This window comes from Bradysia coprophila, unplaced genomic scaffold, assembly GCF_014529535.1.
Source record: "Bradysia coprophila strain Holo2 unplaced genomic scaffold, BU_Bcop_v1 contig_232, whole genome shotgun sequence".
Classification (NCBI taxonomy): domain Eukaryota; kingdom Metazoa; phylum Arthropoda; class Insecta; order Diptera; family Sciaridae; genus Bradysia; species Bradysia coprophila.
In genome coordinates, this window is record NW_023503493.1 from 16,622,710 (window position 1) to 16,643,894 (window position 21,185).

The 21,185-nt window shown below is 35.7% G+C and overlaps 3 protein-coding genes across 5 annotated transcripts; all 3 read right to left on the reverse strand.

Annotated features, from left to right (window-relative positions):
* Positions 1 to 2,527: 2,527 nt before the first annotated feature.
* Positions 2,528 to 3,318, reverse strand: LOC119077004. Its single transcript, XM_037184112.1, has 3 exons — positions 2,988 to 3,318; positions 2,826 to 2,928; positions 2,528 to 2,763 (listed from the first exon to the last, which is right to left on the reverse strand). Exons 1-3 carry the CDS (start codon positions 3,264 to 3,266, stop codon positions 2,558 to 2,560), a joined length of 588 nt encoding a protein of 195 aa, XP_037040007.1. The 5' UTR covers positions 3,267 to 3,318; the 3' UTR covers positions 2,528 to 2,557.
* Positions 3,319 to 10,979: 7,661 nt separating this feature from the next.
* On the reverse strand, positions 10,980 to 13,771 carry LOC119077005. Of its 3 annotated transcripts, none has more exons than XM_037184113.1 (8): positions 13,276 to 13,771; positions 13,115 to 13,218; positions 12,376 to 12,803; positions 12,273 to 12,306; positions 12,067 to 12,208; positions 11,629 to 12,003; positions 11,383 to 11,551; positions 10,980 to 11,329 (listed from the first exon to the last, which is right to left on the reverse strand). In XM_037184113.1, exons 1-8 carry the CDS (start codon positions 13,608 to 13,610, stop codon positions 11,030 to 11,032), a joined length of 1,887 nt encoding a protein of 628 aa, XP_037040008.1. In that variant the 5' UTR covers positions 13,611 to 13,771; the 3' UTR covers positions 10,980 to 11,029. The 3 variants fall into 3 exon arrangements, with proteins under 3 accessions (XP_037040008.1, XP_037040009.1, XP_037040010.1); XM_037184114.1 differs by having other exon boundaries at positions 12,376 to 12,536; positions 13,276 to 13,765; XM_037184115.1 differs by having other exon boundaries at positions 13,115 to 13,213; positions 13,276 to 13,393.
* A 2,019-nt stretch (positions 13,772 to 15,790) lies between these two features.
* On the reverse strand, positions 15,791 to 18,064 carry LOC119075561. Its single transcript, XM_037182028.1, has 4 exons — positions 17,727 to 18,064; positions 17,159 to 17,669; positions 16,313 to 16,851; positions 15,791 to 16,253 (listed from the first exon to the last, which is right to left on the reverse strand). Exons 1-4 carry the CDS (start codon positions 18,053 to 18,055, stop codon positions 15,791 to 15,793), a joined length of 1,842 nt encoding a protein of 613 aa, XP_037037923.1. The 5' UTR covers positions 18,056 to 18,064.
* Positions 18,065 to 21,185: the final 3,121 nt, after the last annotated feature.

Consider the following 21,185-nt stretch of genomic DNA (forward strand, 5'->3'; position numbering starts at 1 on the left):
ATAAAATAAAAATTTGTCAAGTAAATTAAACGAAAAGCAAGGGCTTATAAAGCTGTAAGTTCTCATTCACACGCACCTTATCAGGACCGGGAGGCATTCTCTCGTGAATTCCAATAGCACCTTCCATCAACACACTCGAGCGACAATTTCTTTATTCATGCAGAAGACTTTTCCGACAAAGAAAAACAGAAAAACATCGTTTTCAGGGGTACTATGACGGGGTAATATGACGGCACTTAATGGGGTGAGTGAGTTTTAGTTTGTTTTTTCCATAAGGTTTTTGTTCCGTCTTTGTTTTTTGATTAAAATGAATTTTCTCTCTGTTGTGCTACGTTTGGTGGGTACGTTTTCATAGTAGCTTCTCACTAAATTTCGAAATTTCCATCGGAAGGTGGCAGAACTTTTATTGTAAATTTTCAAATTACTAGTTCAATCAGAAAATTTACTGCTGTCTTGTGTAACGGACCAGTGGAAACGACTGAAGATGGTTAGACTACGCTGACCTCTGACCGCCACTGTATCCGGAGGTCGAAAAAGCATTTTATCTCCACTTTCGCTTCATGCGATCCATGGGAAAGGGAATAGTAATTATGCTCTGTTTGTTTGTTTTGGTGTTTGTTCTGCATATTAGATAACGCTACCCCTGGAATTAGTATGTTTTCCAGGTTTTCTACCGTTGGTCGATTACAATTAATTTACTTAGATTTCAGTGATAGCATGGAAGATAATACTATAGATAAATGTTGCCGAGAGGGAGGTTTGTAGCCAGAGCCGAAGGCGAGGGCTATTATCCCTCGTGGCAAAATAACAATCTCCAAACAATTACGTATTTTACTTGTCACTGCGAAAATGAAAATTATCGCAAGTTTCATTTTCGCAGGGTGCTGCAAGTAAATTATTATTAATAACGTTGAAACGTTGTGGATTTAAATACGAAACCTTAAACCCTTTGATTTCCAATGCCAAAATGTGGAATCTGGAGTCTAAGGTGGAAGATCTGAAGTGTACTTTGTAACTGTTGCGATAGAAGGCTACCATACTAATTTCGGACTCGACAAACGTATTAATACAATTTGATTTATTTCATTTTTCAGTTAAGGCTCTTGGCATTCAATCACTTCACATTCAACATGTGTATCGATGTGCGTAAATTTATAACACTAATCTAATTATCAGATGTTATTGATTTCCCACTTGAAGTTTGTGTTATTATCGATTTTCTACAAACTTCGACAGCAAAAGGCCTTATAAATTGGCTTAATGGCTTTATAATTGATTTTTTGTGACTGTTTCACAATGTAAGATATCACAGGTTTCGTTAGATAATATTTTACACTTCACAGTATCAGTATGGGTGAGATTGTCGATTGATTATGGCTTACAATATGACCTAAAATTCTACAGTGGTAAAAAACGCGTTATGTGCAGTATTAATACAGCTGAGCTTACCAGCCGGTCCACATTAACAGCAAACTCTTTCTGTACAATAAACAATTAAAAAACACATTTATGTAGTGTCTTCGATACAACTGCACTGATGCGTATTGTACGAAAGTTAGGAAAGATACAGTTTAGTTTAGTCTTTAATTTAGTTTAATTTTAATGGGAATGTACAGGAAGAAAAAGGGAAGGCAAAGGTAATTGCCATTTAAACAGTGTAATAAGTTGACTAGTACTACCAAACAACACATAAAAATCTTAATGCTTAAGAGAAGCAAGATTTTGATAGAGTAAGTGTATGTAGAGATGTATCAAAATTAAATCTCCACCTATTATAAAATTGATTGATTCGATAAGTGGAGATTCAATTATGAAACCTCTCTATGTGTAGAAATGGAATCAAATGAAATAAGAATTTTACTATACCTAGTCGCCCAGTAAAACTCATGATTGCTCGATATTTATCTGAGTCTACCACAAACCTCAATGCAAAGATTCACCACCCACAAATAAACAGTAGGATGAAGATAGCAGTTGCAGTTCATTTAGATTAAGTTGATAATTGAAATAAAAATGAGAAAAACAAATCTTCAAAAATAGGACGTCTACACCCATAGAATATTTGTCATCATTGACACCACATTACTGTAGTTACGTAATACGAAGTCTGTGTTTTAGCAAATTAAGCAAGGACTTTCTCACATCAACAATTTGGTAACTCTCCTGCCGAACGGCAACTATTAGCCGAGCTACTTAGAAATGTGCTTGGGTGAAATACAGCAACCACCTATAACTGAGGATCCTTAAAGGATTCCTTCTGCAGTTTTACTAGTATATGTCGCTGTGGTCGATTGCATGCATGAGACTGCAAGTTTAAAGATGTAATTAGAGTTCGGTATGGCTTACAAAAATATACGAATGGTTTTAGTCTTCAAAACAAATGTTACTTTGTATTCATCGAAATTCAATGATTGAATTCCATTTTCTTTAAATGGCTTAGAGTAAGTTACGAAAAAAAAAATATTTCTCGTCTAACATCAAAATTTGCACAGTAAAATATGTGCTGGCTGTTGCACGATTTTTTTTCTTCGTTAGACAGCAAATTATATGCTGGCTGTTACACGTTGTATTTAGTAGCGCCATCTGGAACAACATCCTTGTAAGCTGGAAGTTGAACATCCTCGAAAGTATTTGAATACACTGCGATCGCTGATGGTGCCGTTGCTGCGACCGAGGATGGTGACCGACCTGTGTCTTGCCGTACTTCTGATCGCAGTGTCATTAATATCGAAAGCGCGGCCCACCAAATGTAGACCGGAAACGCTGTACCACAAAAAGAAATCAAAGTCTGAACAATGAAATGGCGAAAATGTGTCAAAACTTACAAACAATCGCAAAGCATAAAAGAACACCAACAATGATCGGAATAAGTGGCATGAATGTTATCGCTTGAACTACCAGCCATGGCATTATCATAAAGACATTTTTCTGTGGAATTTATTTAATAACATTTTGATAGAACTGAGGACATTTGAAGATGAACTAACCTTTTCGACACCGATAGTAAGGAAGATGGACGTAATCATATGCACAATCGATAAATCCACCATCACCCAATATACCGGTGTGGTCTCTGCTGTGCAATCATAGTAGAGACGGACGTTGTTGTAAGTTTCCTTGTAGCTGTATCTGCATTCTTTAAACATGTCGGTTGAAAGAGTCGTAATCAGCAAGATGCCAGAAAAAACCGATGTCAGAACTCCGTAAATGAAAACGGCAGTTTGTAAGTTGGAATTACACCAAAATTTCCGCAAAATGTACTTCATTTTTAGGTCGTGTGTGAAGCGTGCTCCAGATTGAAATGACAGATGTGGGGGTTGACATTGAACAATGATAGGTTGGTATGATAAAATAATGAGAGAAGTAGGGATACGAGTTGTCAAATTGAACAGGGTTCAACCAGCATGTACAAAGAATTTTTGGAAAACGAAAGCGAGTCATTCCTCCACAATGTTGAACATTTTCAGTGAGGAGGGTGAGGAGTGAAAAACCACTTCGTTATAATTTCAACTTAGTCTTATAAGTATACTATGTCTGGTCATAATAATAAAAACTGAAAATGGCTGAATGTCAGCTCGATATAGTTTACCATAGACTTATTATATTCGTGAGGTGAGATGGTGGCGCTGATGCTGACTAAAAATTACATGTGTAGTTGGTGCAGGGCATCCAGCCATGTTTAAAGATGGCACCACCACCATGTTTATTTATTTATTTATTTAGCGTATGGATGTTTACAACTGTTTACAATGTTTCTTATATTCTAATTACAATGTTGAAGACCAAGAGGTCGAATGACAGGTTTGGCTTATTAACTTATTATTACAATATTTCATGGTCTATTTCACACTTCCACTTGATGTTCATCTTGCAACTGTGTATTTGCCGGGAGATTGGAAATCCAACAGGTTCGGCATCCAAGGTGATGACATTCTGTCCACAGTGACCATGCGAACCCTGCTGTGTGATGCGGTGGTTGCCATCGTTCGCGCCTTTATTCTGATGTCGATATCTTTGCCATGTGGTTGTATTTCTCGACTATTCTGTTGTACACAAACTGCTACGAAGATGAGTGACGTCACTTTTCCGATTTATTGTGTACAATTTTCGTTATGGGCCTCGAATCCCATAACTACCCAATTTATGAAGCTTGGGTGAACTTAGCAACGTTGTACAATGTCATATTTTCTGGAGAAAAATTCCTCGCAATGTCAGCACCAGGGATCGAGCCCGGGCCCTCTCGTTGGAAGTCTAGTGCGTTCACCACTATACCACCCGTCCCACCATGTTATCTTTCGAGTGTAACTGTAGTTTACTGAAACGATGTTTTGCGTTCAATGGAGAGAGAGAAAAATGAGATGACAATTCGGAAGTGTACCGGAAGTGCTAATAGTCGAGGGGTGACGCACTTCCATTTAATCCATTTAATCCATTAAATCCATTTAATCCATTAAATCCATTTAATCCATTTAATCCATTTAATCCATTTAATCCAAAAAAAAATTTTTAGTTTTACCGAAATAATTAGGCTACCCACCTGAAAAATTTGTAAAGTAATTGCGAAAAATAGATTTGCACGATCACCAGCTCGTTTAAGTACTCGTAAGGTAAAGGAATTTTTTTTTTGTTAAAAATGGTACAGTCGAAGAAATTTAGTTTTCGGGTTTTCCAAAGGTATTAATCCTATTTAACCCACACTTTATCCCACAACAATGGAATCCACAAATTTAAATTTAGTTAACACAACGGTCACAATGACGGCGCTGCAGTCACGATTTCAAAATGTGATATAGGGTGGCTAAACTAAATTTTGGTTTTAGCTACATTTTCTCTTGGTTTTTAATTATTACATCAGGCTTTTAAATTAAGAGTAAGGTAAGCGAGGGTATAGCTGACCGTGCAGGTGTACCTGACCAGCTACATTATTTATCTGTTTTGGAAAATAATAACAAATGAAAATACGCAAATTAACGTTATAATTAATCTTTAGAGCCTAAAGATTAATTTTTTCATGAAAATAATGCGACTATTATGTTTACTTATTTGATAAAACCATAAAATGAAACCATATCAGTACAAAGTTGCACAATTCTCAAGAAAATCGAAAGATCGGTGTGGTCTAATTTAAGGTTTTTATTGACAAAAGAATTATTAATGGACAAAGTTTTGGTGTTTTTAGGTAGTAAATAGTTCGACAATTAATATTATTAACATAAATGGCGTCTAAAAGTTAATATTTGATTAATTACATGGTGGTCAAAACATTGCATCAAAAATATGCCATGTTTGTGTAGTTGACCGCACCAAATTCCGTACATTTTTCTTCATGTGACAAATTCACGTTCCATGTGCATTGTTGTGTACAAAATGATGTGATTAAAATTCGTTGATATTTTGTGTTTTTATGAGTTTTTATCATTGAAATTGGTTAATATCAGTGAATTAAGAGTGAAAATGTGTCGAATAATGCGAAATTATTGCGAAAAATGTGAAAAATGTCTTAATTTTGTAGCGGTCAACTACTGCAACAAGACTGGTCAGGTATAACAACATCCGTTTTTTAGTGGTCAGCTACTGCATCAGAAACAGTGCTTCAGTAAAATCAGTTTTTTACAATAAAAATTAATTAATTGTAAATATTTCTGATATTCTACGGAATGGGAACAGATCAAATTAAATTCTGACGAAGGAAAAACTTAGCTTCATCGAAACCATCTTGAGATACTGATGACCAAAGTTGAAAAATTGCTTAGCCGGTCAGCTACTACCTCGCTTACCTTATCTTTATGCAATATAAACCGTTTGAGTTTGAAAAAAGATGTTTTGTATCAGTGAACGATATAGGAAAGCGTTCAGTACGTCTTAACAAACCAAAGAACGTAAAAAATATTTGTACATTTAGCCACCCTACGTCCGTCATCGCATCTATTGTCTTCAAAAACATATTGTGTGGTTGTCATGATATGTATCAGAAGTTTGTTTATTTATGTGTCTCATCTAAAATGCTCGCCAGCAAAATTTTGATCATTAAATTCAACGGCAAAATTGATCTAAGTGTTAAAATAATTGTGAATAATAGTGAAGTTCGCTGTAAAGTGCGGAGCACCATTAGAAAAAAAAACTTGTCGCTTAAGAATGATCAGAAAGTTGCTGGACGCAGTAGCTACATCTAATGCTTTGCAGGATCAAGAACCGTCCATTTAAAATCTTCACAATCATCATTTCAACTAAAGGGTTTTTTTCGCTAAAGCTCGTAGCCGTCATGAATCAAGATTCCCGTGAAGAATCGCCAAAGTAAAATCGCCAAAAATTAAAAATCGGCAAGGTGTGAAGAAACGCCGACAGAAACAAAGAATGATAAATTTGTCTTTGTTGCGTTTCTTCACACTTTGGCGATTCTTCGTGGTGATTAAACAAATCAACCACAAATGATGATGATTTTGTTCAATCCTTGGAAATTTATCCTTTTACGTAATTTATCTCAAAGGAGTTATTTGTTCGAAGCTAGTGAATCTATCCTTTTATAAAAGTTACGAAATGCTGCCTGGTTCGATTCTAAGGAAACTCTTATTTTATGTCAGGTAACGTAAAGGCATCTTGTTCAATCCTAAGGAATTCATACTTTAACGAAATAAAGGATCCCGAGGAAACCATCATTTTACGAAAGATAATGTAAAGACATTTCAAAAACGTATTTTTACACTTTGGCGTTTCTTCACACTCAGGCGATTTTTCTCTTCTTCACGCTCTGTCGATTTTGCTTGGCAATTCATCATTATGGTTGATTTGTTAAATCAACAAGAAAAATCGCCAAAGAGTAAAGAAACTTCAAGGATCATAGAGAATTGAAAATTTGTCTTTATGGCGTTTCTTCAGGTCTATTTTTTTCGCCAAAGTGTGAAGAAACTCCAAAATATGACAAATCATCAAAAAATACAATATTGTCGATTTGACTTTGGCGATACTTCACGGCTTCTGGATGGAAGGGAACTTCCCGAAGATTTTTTTTTCTTCAAAAAACGCAACTCTTAGCCCAACTTTTTATTTAGAAAAAGATTGTACGGGACAGTATGTTCTACGAAGTCAAAATATAATTACGGACAACAACTAAACCGTCTCGACTGCCCAGTAGTTATTTTCCGAAGTTCCTAATGAGTGCAAAAAGACTAATAATGTTTCTGAGGATTTTCATCTTAATATCTTCATGAAGTTACAAATTATCCACAGAAAATTTTATTACCCTAGAACGAGGTCGTTCAATACAATAAATTAAATAGAAAACAGATTTGGAAATTGTTCTTTTGTCTAAAATTTGATATTAAAATTCTTTGGAAATCGTAACAACAAGCATAACTGCATGAGCAGGCCTTTATAAATCAGGAACTTTGAAGTTCGTCATATTCATATTCTTATCTTATTCCTGACCAGATTCTGTTTTCATGATTTAGCTCAATCATGAGCTTCACTTATACAAAGAGTTGAATTTATTTACTATGCCAAATTGTAATTCGGCGAAAAAGAATGTTCCGAAGTTCCGAATCTGCGAGCGAACTTCCGTTTCATTTAAAAAAAGCCCTTTAGTTGAAATGATGATTGTGAAGATTTCAAATGGACGGCTCTTGGTGTTTCTCTAATTTTTATTCTTGATCCTGCAAAGCATTAGATGTAGCTACTGCGTCCAGCAACTTTTTGATCATTCTTAAGCGACAAGTTTTTTTTTCTAATGGTGCTCCGCACTTTACAGCGAACTGATGCAAATTCCTTTATGAGGAGAAAACAAAACCACAGTAACTTCACTATTATTCACAATTATTTTAACATTTAGATCAATTTTGCCGTTGAATTTAATGATCAAAATTTTGCTGGCGAGCATTTTAGATGAGACACATAAATAAACAAACTTCTGATACATATCATGACAACCACACAATATGTTTTTGAAGACAATAGATGCGATGACGGACGTAGGGTGGCTAAATGTACAAATATGTTGTACGTTCTTTTGTTTGTTGAGACGTACTGAACGCTTTCCTATATCGTTCACTGATACAAAACATCTTTTTTCAAACTCAAACGGTTTATATTGCATAAAGATACGAGGGCAGACTAGGTGTGAAGTAGGCTATATATTGAAAAATTGGTTTTAAAATTAATGTAGACCATTTAATGAAAATCTGTTCCAGCAATTAGATGAGCAATATGTTTATCTATCTCTAAAAAATGAAAAACGATTTACAATAAGCAACAGTTGGAAGAAAACCGATTTCCAAAAAAATATTGCATAGCCTAACTTTAAGCGACGTTCATATTTTGGAAATCGGTTTTCTTCCAACTGTTGCTTATTGTAAATCGTTTTTCATTTTTTAGAGATAGATAAACATATTGCTCATCTAATTGCTGGAACAGATTTTCATTAAATGGTCTACATTAATTTTAAAACCAATTTTTCAATATATAGCCTACTTCACACCTAGTCTGCCCTCTTAATTTAAAAGCCTAATGTAATTACTAAAAACTAAGAGAAAATGTAGCTAAAACCGAGGGGTAACTCACTTCTAGATTAAATGGATTAAATGGATTAAATGGTATTAAATGGATTAAATGGATTAAATGAATTAAATGGATTAAATGGATTTAATGGTTTAATGGATTTAATGGATTAAATGGAATAAAAATTGGATTAAATGGATTAAATAGGAAAAAAGTTCATTTTACCAAATACTGTAAAAGTCTTAAAAATTGTTGATTTTGATCGAACCACGTACTACAACTCATACTACAATGTTAAAAAGCGAAAAAATCCACTTTTAGGAGTTTTTGGTGTAAAGTGGATTAAATGGATTAAATAAATTTAATACCATTTTTCACAAAAAAAAATTTCCTATACCTCACGAGTACTTAAACGAGCTGGGGATCGTGCAAATCTATTTCTCGCAATTACTTTACAAATTTTTCAGGTCGGTAGCCTAATTATTTCGGTAAAACTAAAAAATTTGTTTTGGATTAAATGGATTAAATGGATTAAATGGATTTAATGGATTAAATGGATTAAATGGAAGTGCGTCACCCCTCGGCTAAAACCAAAATTTAGTTTAGCCACCCTATATCACATTTTGAAATCGTGACTGCAGCGCCGTCATTGTGACCGTTGTGTTAACTAAATTTAAATTTGTGGATTCCATTGTTGTGGGATAAAGTGTGGGTTAAATAGGATTAATACCTTTGGAAAACCCGAAAACTAAATTTCTTCGACTGTATTAAATTTATTTAATCCATTTAATCCATTTAATCCACTTTACACCAAAAACTCCTAAAAGTGGATTTTTTTCGCTTTTTAACATTGTAGTATGAGTTGTAGTACGGTACGTGGTTCGATCAAAATCAACAGTTTTTAAGACTTTTACAGTATTTTGTAAAATGAAGTTTTTTCGTATTTAATCCATTTAATCCACTTTTTATTCCATTTAATCCATTAAATCCATTTAATACATTTAATCCATTAAATCCATTTAATACCATTTAATCCATTTAATCCATTTAATCTAGAAGTGAGTTACCCCTCGCTAATAGTACTGTTTTCACGCATAAGATATGGCAACACTTTCTATGTTCTTATAAATACACAGGTGAAACGAAATATCAAACCGTCATCCATAGAGCCATAGGTTTGTACCAAGGTCATACGAGTTGTCAAATTTCATACATAGAGACATAACCTCATCAATCGTTGCCATTCGCGTTGTCAACGGGCTTACTGTTATTTGAACAAACCTCAACAATATAAACAATGCATTTGTCAAAATAACGAAAAGAAAAATAAGTTGTGGTTATGATTCTATGTATGACACCGGCTCGTGTTCGGTTCATTTTGTTCGGCTTAACCGTTGCTTGGAAGAAACCTATTGTCTGCACTTTATAGGTTTGTTCCAAGTAACTATAAACACGAATTTTGACTGGAGGAACGAACCCGATTTCATCCACAGAGATCGGTTTTCATATTAATATTGATGAGGTTTATATGGATGAAATTTGACAGTAATTTGACAATTCGTATGGCCTTGGAACAGACCTATATGTACTACACATTTTGTGAAGGTTGTAAACTTTGTTGACGTAGACGCATATATAAAAGCCTTGCCAGGTTCATAGTTGGTAAATTTTTGTTTGTATGACAAGTCCTGTGTACCTAATAAAACAGTTAGTAGGTTTCTTTACCGGTTGATCAAAATGTTGGTTTGTTTACGTGGACTATGGCGGAATACACCAATGAATATAAACCACCCAGGTATGGTCCGTATGGTCTAATGTCACCTTGGAGGAAATAACGAATCTAAAAACGGATTCTAACGCATCCATTTTCATATTATTTTGATAAAAATAATGAGTGCGTTCAAGATAAATCGACAGATTTTGAAGAATCGGCCGTATCTGGTATGTACATTCATTGGAATACACAACAAGAGAAAAACTAATTTTTTTGCAATATTTCGCTCTCCTAATTCAGAGTTTCTTCAGGCAATTATTCTAAAAAAGCTAACAGAAAATAAAATAAACATTCTTCACGAATTTTCTTCTCTTCTTGTGTATGCACGTGAACAAACCAACATACCTAATAAAACAGCGATCCGCGTGACCAAGGCTGTAAACTTTGATGAGGTCTCGCCCCTAATAGTCTAAAGTCTTGCTCGTGACAGCCCTGCATGTTGTACCTGTTGCCAGTTCAATTTATTTCCGCTATGTGTCGCATTCATTTTGCAAATCAATAAATTTACAACGCGTCGCGCAAAAATGCAAAAAAAAAATAATTTGAATTTGTAATTAATTTAATGCATATATTTGCAATTGTTTAGTCATTTGTAATTCTTCTTTTTTTTTTATTTGTCAATCTACTGTTATGAAAAGTCTATGAACATTTGTATAAGGACCTACCTTGTTGTTCTGATAAATAAACCAAATTAAATTAAATTAAATTAAATTCATCTGATTTAACAAATAGATGGTCTTCAACGCCTGTAATATACGAATTCTCTTACTCAAATAATTCTACAAATTTTCGTATAACAAGAAATCTTTGAGACAACAACTCAAAACAAAATGTTAGTATTGTTACACAAATCATACCGAAACACAGCCCAAATGTTCCACTAAATTGTGAAAGTTTAAGCTTTTGATGGGATCTTTGATTTGAAGTTGATTGAAACTGCAAATACTTTTTTTGTGAGAATTGGCTCACCCAATTGTTTATTAAGCCGCTGTCGGTGTAGAGCTTAATTTGTTCGTCAAATGCGTCCGTTAAACACGAATGTTTCCGAAAGTAAATGCACATCGGCTGAAATTGTTTAGTGATAATTGACTAACAGTAAAGAATCTAAAATTTGTAACCATTAGAAGAACTCGATCCTTAGTTGATCTGACAAAATAAGAATTATTTGCAACATGTTTCTTGTTATAATACGCCACTGATGCCTCTGTAGTAATATATGCTCCTTTAAAATCGTTATCCATTAACTTCAGAAATTTTTGTTCTACTGTCAATTCATGGGTGCGTGTTCTATCGACGACAAAATTAAAAGTTATCTGCACATGCCTTGTGTCTTAACATTTTTACGAATTAAAACTAAGACTTACTTTTCTCGTAGGCCAGGTGGGAATTTGAACATATTTAGTGTTATGGCGGTCATATATAAGGCATAATCATGCTCAATCAGCTGCGGTACAGTATCTACAGCCGGAACAGTTTTTCTTTCTTTTATCAAATCGAATATTGCGCCTTGATAGGCACTCCTTATTACTGTACAAGCGAAAATCCATATACAAAACAGTGTTCTAGCGAAATTTCTTGTAGGTGGCCGCTGGATTGAACCACCAAAAAAAATATTGAACATGTTCAAGAATGGAGTTCGATTACGATGTCCGATAAAAAAATCTCGTTTATCTTTAGACGAAAATTTCAAGACAAAAATTGTAATAAATCCCAGACCAAATGACGTTCCTATACAAGACCTATCAGAAGAGATATTACTTCTCTAGTTTGTAATTCTTGATTATTGAATCAATTTTACTCACCAAATAATATACTTGAAAGGAAGAAAAAGCTTTTCGAAAGCGGTGTACGGCCGTCCATTCGGGACAGTAAACAAAAGAGACGAAAAAAAATATGGAAAACTTGCTGTTAAAAGATCTGCCCTGTCTTTAGTGTATGCAAATGCTGAAACAGTATTTCGCGTCAGGACGATTGCGACATTTAAATAACAAATGAATCGAAACTTTACATGAAATCGTCAGGTTTGCTTTGCCGGAATGCACCTAGAACAAATATTCGTAAATAAAGTCATGGCACTACTTACAAACACCCACAATTTCGAAATCACTCACCATTTTCATCCAAACGGAAATCGAAGTGCCAATTTCTCTCGGCGATTCCCTCTCAATTTCTTCGTCGCTGGGTATAAGCAATATTGGAGTGAAATTCAGTCGTTGAGACAGTACCCGAAATATTATTCCATCAATGCCATCCGTGTAGATAGTTCCGTCTTCTTGACGAATCAAAAACATGTAAGGTATTTCTTCACTCGTAGCAACATGCAACGGACACTTGTACAAGTTTTTCAATTTTTGTGGAAAAAAGTCAGCTTCGTATTGAAAGGAATTGTGAACGAAATAATTTGAAATGACTGGTGCAACCATTTCACAGTGATATAGTGTGTATGGGAAGTAGGTGTAAATTGCTGCTCTTGTTTTAACTTCGATTGGGGCCAGAACAATTACATTTGCAATGTGCAGACTCCAGCAATCTTGCAAAACTGTTTGTATTTAGACATCAGATCGCATAAGTCAGTCAAAAGTTAGTATAGCTCGAGAACGGACGATTCATGAAATGGATGGGCTGTGGACTGTGGGCTGCCCAAAATTTATTGAAAAATAGGTGACTATTTAGGAAAACCTTTGAATGCCCATGCCCAACCATTTGCATGTGAATCAGCCATATCCAAGGCATAATTTTCCCAGCACGTTTTGTTTCGAGTATTCACGTTCACGGTGAAGGAAACAAAATTTGGCAGGCTACATTCTATAATTTCTGAAAGCGACGGTCGTTCAACGTTTCGTTGGCTACCTCTTGTAATTATCGTGTATTGATTCCTATATGATTCCGTTAATATTATAGCGAATAAGCCAGTGTAGTCAAAGTCTATCGGTGACATTCGCTTAAATACTGAACTGAAACACAAAAAATTTGACCATTCAAAATTTTTCTATTAATCTAAATATACTCACGTAAAGCCCTCGTAGCTATCGATAAAGATTACATTAAATTCTTCTGGGTACGTTGATGATATCTGACAAAATTCTTGGAGCCTGAATTTGAGGACGATTCTGTTGCTGCATTGTTGCAATATTTCATTGATTAAATCGGATTGCCGCAGTCTATTTGCTTCATTAACGTAACCAGTTGTGAAAACAACAGTTGACGATTCTCTAACATAGAAATCTAGTACGATTCTTGTAGTCGCTTGAGAAATAGAAGTATTAACTAGTAGCTCGTCGAACGAAAAGTCGATAGCTAGTGAGTATTTTAAGCATAAACAAAGAAGGAAATTTCCCGAAAACATGTGGGCAGAAGGTTTGAAAGTAGGTTCAGATCAGTCCAAGCGAATAATGTTGACTGAATAAGCCATAGTTAACAAAATTTAAATTATTTTAATTAAGTTTGCATGTAACATACAATAAAACGCCCAATTTCGGTGTTCGATGATTGAAATGGAACAAACCATCAGCCCATTTACAGCAAAAAATAATAGCGATACTATCTGTGACTTTACCTTTAACTGATACCAAACATTGTATTAATCGACATTATTGTGCTGTGCATGTGCATCTCACTAATATGGTAGGTAAGTTAATTTACAAAACCTCAATTACAGTTTTCGTGATAAGATGTGATTAGCTTATGCAAAAGCGATTTTCTCTAAAATGGATTCATATTTTTAATGGTATGCGACAAATAGTTTGTTTTAATAGCTCCACCAATTTGATACTGTGCAAAATTTTTGATTTATACTTTCGCGTTTGATATTGAACATGTTCAGGTATTGTCCATCGCCCAAAACCACTTACAGTGGAGGTGTGACGCAAGTCCTGTTATCCACTTATGACACTTTTTTTTGTTATAATCTTCTTCCTAAAAATTTTCGGGTCAAATTTTTGTTGATAAAACTTTCGCGTACTTTCCTCATCAGCTGTCATTTGTGACGCATAGAGGTATTCTTTTGAAAAGCCGTCTACCAAAATCGGACCCATTTCGCCTGGGATTGATATATACATGGTTTGAAAGGTCTTTGCCAGTAGACCTCAAAACAGGCCTCACACGGTCTCTAGCCACACCTGGTTGACCTGGTTGCTGGTTGAACATCTCCGAAGTTGGTAAAAAGGGTGATTTTTATCCGAATTTTTTGGCCGTTATAAACGATCGTCCCGGGCGAGAGTGGGCTCGTTGGAAAGCTAAGTTCAAGTAGTTTCGGTTCATGCCTAGTTTAATTTAATTCATTGATATATGTTTGCAAAAATCTGCAAGAAAAATTTTCAAAATCTGTGTGAACTTTAGACAGGTCTGGGCTGGTACTGATGACGCTTAATGGGAACCTAACATGCTAGTCGTAACATACATTGTCTAAGCTTTCCATCGATACCTCATTTGCAGTGCTGGTGATTGCCGACATAACAGAATTTTATGTTAGTACAACCGCTACTTGTAAAACTCGCCAACAACTAACGTAGGTCCATGATAAGCGACATATAACTCGACATTTTTCACTTCCGGACGAAGGAACTAAAACACGATTGCCAATAAAAAATTTGAGTGTCTTGACCAGCGGGTTTTACGTTTTGATGTGTATCGTTAGAAAGGTAATTTCACGGTCTATTAGGGCAAATAGTGTGATGGAGCTTCAAAGGATTTTCAATGAAATATGACCACCTCAACACTTCAAATTCTCATAGTTCGTTGTAGATTATTCCAAGCCCTCATTTGCCTGTTTGGTCTAAAAGAAATTACCTTTCTAATGACACCACACACAGCCTTGTACGTTTCATGTACCTCGCGAAATTTCAAAATGAAACCTCTGAACCCCTATGAAACCCTGTTTACTCCGAAAGTACATGCAATTACCTAACTAATGACACCCCACGACCCTGTACGTTCCGTGTATCTGGAGAAATTTCAGTCCAAAAAGTGGGTGTTGCGTGTTTTCGGTTTTTTATCACCTCCCATCAGCCGCAGAAAGGATTTTTTTTGGAAGTGGTTTTGACTTGTAGGATCGAATACCTTTCTAGGCACATATAAAAAAGTCCTGTAGAGTCCACTTTACGGTAGAGCGAGCGAACTTTCAAATGCTCGGTATGTATAAAACTTTTTATATTAGTTGGAGATGTGCCGTGGTATCTTCGTTCTTAGTGTCGTAAACTAGGCTCTATGCTTCATCTCGAACCATTAACACCACACCGAACCGAGATACCACTTTACATTTCTAGCTATATAACAGTTAGTGACACTAGACAATATTATGCTCTAGATGTGTAATTATGACACGAGGCCGCAGGCCGTGTGTGTCATAATACACATCGTGAGCCTAATAAAGTACTTCGTCACGGGATTCACACAATGTTTTATGTCGTTGACTGTATCGATAACAGATGATTCACTATTCTACCATCATATTAGGTTTATGTTGATAAGCCAATAGTTGTGCAGACATATCAAAATTCAGCATTTTGTTCTAGGCCTCAGCGATACTTAAGGCCTAAGTAATTTATTCAAAAACTCGCATTTCTTGGACATAATTTCAAGTAGGAACACGACTAACGCAGCAGTCAACAAAACCGATCCTATAATAAAGCCGCCGATTAGCTGCTTCATGGTTAAACGTTGTGGCTGGTGTTCTTCAAAATCGTAGGCTTTCACATTAACGAATTTCTTTTCGAAGTATTGACTCGTCCAGTGTTGCAGCAGTCCGTTGTTGGTATATTGGTTGATAAGCCTGGTTATTGGTTTGGTCAAACAGGAATGTTTACGAAAAAATATGCAAAACGGCAAGAGATATATTCGATCTTTGGTGGACGATACAACTCCAGTGGTCTTAAAATGTCTTAGATTGTAGTATGATATACCAACGTCGGTGGTTAGAACTGCGCCATTGAAATTAGAATTTTTCAGAAGTTCATACCTTTCATCACTTCCAAAATTGTGGATTTGCACCCTTTTGAAGATAAAACATAAAGTTAGAGGAAAAGTGGCAAATGTTGTGCGTTTAGTTACCTTTTGTAATATGTGGATGTATTCAACAATTGGTAGATTGCTGTGCTCATGTAAAGCGTATAGTTCCTAGCAATCAATTCAGGAAATGTTCGCGCACTTGGCAAATTCCGCGGCTTCTGGATGTATTCGAAGAGTGATCCTTCAAACGCACTTCGCAAAACAATGCAGCCGAATATCCAGATGATTAAGATCGTACGAGCGAAATTCCGTTTCGGTAATACCGTTACAACGCCACCAAATAGCACCGAAATGGTGTTCAAGAAAGGTGTACTATTGCACTCACCAGCCAAAAACTTGAGTTTCGTTTCACTGAGAAATGTTGTTGCGATTAGAGCACAGAGTAGTAGCACTGCCATCACTATCCATATCTGCATTTTAAAAGGCAAAAACAGTTTCTGCAGAGCTGTATATGCCTTGCCTTTTGGTACAGCAAAGAGTATCGAAGAGTAAAGATATGGTGATGAGGCTGACATGGTTTTGGCTCTATTTATTGTAAAAGAAAATCCTCCGATGGTAAGATTTGCCCTGCCTGTCATCACCTATTTTGAAGAGAGTTATTTTTCAAAATCACAAGACTGGTAGTATTTATGGCTATATGATAGGACAGAGTAATTGGATCGTGCATCTAGGCCGACATTGTGTAGATGTGGTTGTCGTTTCTGAACACAAAATTTGTTGTAATAAACATAATGAATCTCTTTAATTGTGAATCCAGTGGGTCGTTGATAGCACTGAGTGACAAATAAACTGACCCGGACAAAAGTATTAGGAAAATTCCACCTTTACTCATATTTGTGTCATTTAAAGGAAATTACAACTCCAATTGCTACGATCGGAATAACTTACCATTTCCATGAAATATGAAGACCCGTTAGCTTTGTTGGGCACCTCGATGATGGGCGTGAAATTTAATTGCTGCGACAAAACCCTAAAAGTAATGCCATCAATACCTTCAGTTCGATAGCTCCGATCGTTACGATTTCGGTACAAAATCATAAAAGGTGTCACATTATGTGTAACTAGAGTCAACGGACATTTGTACATATTTTTCAATTTGTCCGGGAAATGATCAGTGTCGTACATAAACGTATTGTTAATGAAATAATTTAAAATCCCCGGTGCCGTCTTTTCGCAATGGTTCAAGGTGTATGGAAAGTACGTGTAAATTGCTGATTTTGAGTCCAGTTCACTTCCCATTGAAACCACTATTAAAACGTTTGTGATGTAAAGGGACCAACAATCATTTAGTATTCTTGATATGATGATGTATTGATCTCTCCATAATTTCGTTAGGACGATCGTATAAAATCCGGTATAATCGAACATGCTATCGTCTCTCATTAATTTGAATATTTCACTAGAAGATAAAAGATTTATCGGAAATCTTGTTCCTAATTTCTATCCACAAAGTTACAAAAATGCCTCATAGCTGTCGATGAACATGAGATTGAAGAAACGATGTATCGTCGTTGATAGTAATGAAAAGTCTTCAATTACAACCACTATTTTCGAGCGAGTTCGATAAAGTATCTCATTGACAACACCCATTTGATGGTCATAGTTTTTTAAATGATAAACCGATGTAGTAATTGACAGTGTCGTCGATTTGTGCATATAGAAATCAGTTATTACTTTACTGACTGCACTGGACACTGTCGTCTTGAAGGGTGTCTCTTTGAACTCATCATTGCTAACTGTTCGATTGATCAGGAACACGATCACGACCACGAATACCACGTGCATCACAATATCCCTCTGTTGCGAAACCAGAACTAGGGTAGAGGTAGAAGAGCTTCATTTACTTATACTTTCAATTTTCTCTGATGTCCGTGTCCGTTGTATTCATTTATTTCAAAGTTATGGCATGCAACACGCTTTTCAGATTTTAGTATGATATTCCATTTGGAAATATTGTTGCGACTATAATTCCTAAATTTATCTAACTCGTGTCATCTGCGTTATTGATTTTAAACCAATTTGTATTCACACCTTATAGGAACACCGAAAATAAAAACTCACAAACTAAATCGGCGTTGAGTCGCCTAATTCACGATATTTGATAGATTAGATATTTTATGTCAAAAGTCTACGAAATAGCCATACTCACAAACTTTACGAACCATAATGGTTTACCCTATTGAGTAGGTGGAAATGTGCATGCAATACTTATTTACATATATATTGTGAACTGGTAGGCAATTTCGTGAGTTGGAGCGCGAACGAGTTAGGGCAGCATGTCAAAGTTCCTAAGATATGTTGTCCACAACATACATGCCATTTTGTACGCCGAGGGTGTACGAGAAATTTGTGCTTAAAGCATGAAACAGTTATGTTCCTAACTAGTGTTGAAATATTGATATAGTATAAGTGCTAAGAAGTTTGTATTTGCAGCAATGGCAGCGATCAAAACAGACACGATCGAAAGTGATAGCGATAACGATTGTGTGATTGTCGAGTAAGAAGGAAATTGATTTTTTAATGTTTTTTATGAAAATTTGTAAAGTAAATTTGAAATTTTTATGTTTTAGGGCGAGTGATGCAATTGCGAGTTGCCCAAGCCGGAAACGGAAGGGGAACGATGTGTCAAGCCATTTTGTTGTCGTTAAGAAAATGCCAAAATTTGCATTGACTGTCCAAAGTGAAGGCGAACGATCTGTATCATGCGTAAACCGTGCTGCCAGTCCGGGTGATGATGACCAAATAATTGCATTGACTGTCTTAAGTGAAGGCGAACGATCTGTATCAAGCGTAAACCGTGTTGGAAGCTCGAATCGGGGCAATGTAAGCGTGGAAGTGTCCGGCGGACATGGGAATGTGGATTACCCGTCCCCATTATGACAAATCTGCGAAAACACGGAACGTTCATGGAAAAGTGGGCCATCGAATGGTCTTATGTCCATATGGAAAAATGTGTGATTTTAATTTCCATCCAGTGAAGGAGCGGTCAATGTATAATTTAAATCGTCACATTATGGCTGTGCATATGCCACCATTCCACCATTCAAAAAGCAATCGCATGCCCTTATATAGACATGTATATATTGATTATGGCGATCCATTACAGCAACGGCACTTGCAGTGTCCTGTGTGTGGTAATTTTAACAGTACCACTACACTCAACACACGGCAAGATGTCTAGCAGAAAGCGACGGCGATTTGGAGTGGACGAATGATAACATTGTGATATACGAAAATTCGAGAAGGTTGCAAAGAGGAATTTCATTTCGCGGAAAGTGTTGAACATTTTGATGGTCTTTTCGGCGCGCATTCATTTCCTTTCCTTCGGAAATTTCGGGAATTTCGGAAATTGGAACAACGTTTTTCAAGCTTCCAAACGAGAGTTATGCGGGTAATGTAAACAAGCGGGTAAATATGTGAATTATGCGGAAATGTAGGCATGTATAAATGAAGAAAGTTGTCAAAAAATTCAATTTTCTTCGTGGCGTTGACCGTTCAAAATACTATTTCTCTTGTTGTTGTCTCGCGAAATTGTCTAAGAACACAACAGATACACACAACTTTTCATGCAAAGGGAACCATATTACGAGAAAAATTCTGTAATACTCCAAGGAAGCTATGGAAAAGTATAAAATGTCTAGACTAGAAATCTTAAAAATAACAATCTTTTCAGGGGCATTGCGTTCTATATGTGAAAGGAATTGAACTACTTTGAACAAGTGTACGGAAACAGGAAAATCGTACAATTTTCACTTTTGTTATTATCGTTTCAAAATTCAATACAATGTCGATATTTATTTTTATCTGATGTACACACCATACAATAGGTTACTCTACTTTTGTATTATGAAGAAAATAAAATAAAAAACAATGAAAATTGTAGTAGAACTTATTATGCATTATTTATATAAAAAATCATGTCTCTCCGATAAATGACTTATATACTCAGAAATAAATAAAATTCAAATTGTGTAAATAATGACTGATAAAGAATATGTGCCCTGACTTGGTAGTATAAGATCTTTACCAGAAAGTAGTGAAGGGCCATAAATAATAATAACACACGAGCATCCAGCAATGTCATTTCTGCAACAGCAATACATAGATACCATTTGTCCATCATATGCGGGCCAAAAGTTAACAAGAGATATTACGAAATAGCAAGGAATTTCATAACATGTGCCTAAATGGACATTTTTCGCAACAGATGTGCTCGTCTTCGTCTCGAGCTTAAAACAGATCATAAGCGCAGAATTCTAGTTTAGGCACAAGTTAGGAACAAGATTTTATATACAGAATGATGCTCATTTTTGCAAACGTCACTTTTACACACTAATGCGTAAATATTTGTATGAACATCCATTTTACGCCATACTTTGATCGTACTATAAGTGTATGTTTCTGCTAGATAATTTATTTATCGTTGGTGGTGATTATATCCCAGGCCTAATGATAATCAAACCACGACCAATAAACAACAAACTAATTGTATTGTCAACTGCCAACGCACTTCAAGCAAAAGTGATCACTGTCGACAGCTGCCAAATAAAGTACTATTTTGTATGAAATCACGGCAGAGTAAAATAAACCAGACAGTAGCGGTTCATTTTCGAAACGTCAAATAAGGGACCTAATACACGGGATGAAAATGAACTCAAATGAACAATGACATAAATTGAAAAATTTTATTCGCAAAATATCAAGGGCTACTAGATTATTCAGGTCCTTCACTAGTCAAACAAGCGCTCCTGCCTGGTTAACTTTACTCTGTCGTGATGAAATGGTTTTTTACAGTGTTTTAAAGTTGTATGACACACTGTCAAGTTTCAGTACCTTATTTAGAGTACCACTCATGCTTGAAGTGCGTTGCTACTGCATATTAGATGTACAAAAATAGAGATAGATCCTTGATCTT

What these genes read in the sequence shown, in the direction of transcription:
- LOC119075561 (XM_037182028.1), bottom strand. Translation starts at nt 18,055, where the DNA reads ATGCACGTGGTATTCGTGGTCGTGATCGTGTTCCTGATCAATCGAACA. An exon ending in CTTCATATTTCATGGAAATG is followed by an intron (nt 16,852 to 17,158) that starts GTAAGTTATTCC and finishes TCTTCAAAATAG; the next exon opens with GTGATGACAGGCAGGGCAAA. An exon ending in ACATCCACATATTACAAAAG is followed by an intron (nt 16,254 to 16,312) that starts GTAACTAAACGC and finishes TATCTTCAAAAG; the next exon opens with GGTGCAAATCCACAATTTTG.
- LOC119077004 (XM_037184112.1), bottom strand. Translation starts at nt 3,266, where the DNA reads ATGAAGTACATTTTGCGGAAATTTTGGTGTAATTCCAACTTACAAACT. An exon ending in TTACTATCGGTGTCGAAAAG is followed by an intron (nt 2,929 to 2,987) that starts GTTAGTTCATCT and finishes TAAATTCCACAG; the next exon opens with AAAAATGTCTTTATGATAAT. An exon ending in TTTATGCTTTGCGATTGTTT is followed by an intron (nt 2,764 to 2,825) that starts GTAAGTTTTGAC and finishes TTTGTGGTACAG; the next exon opens with CGTTTCCGGTCTACATTTGG.
- LOC119077005 (XM_037184113.1), bottom strand. Translation starts at nt 13,610, where the DNA reads ATGTTTTCGGGAAATTTCCTTCTTTGTTTATGCTTAAAATACTCACTA. An exon ending in AGCAAACCTGACGATTTCAT is followed by an intron (nt 12,209 to 12,272) that starts GTAAAGTTTCGA and finishes ATACTGTTTCAG; the next exon opens with CATTTGCATACACTAAAGAC. An exon ending in AGGATCGAGTTCTTCTAATG is followed by an intron (nt 11,330 to 11,382) that starts GTTACAAATTTT and finishes AAACAATTTCAG; the next exon opens with CCGATGTGCATTTACTTTCG.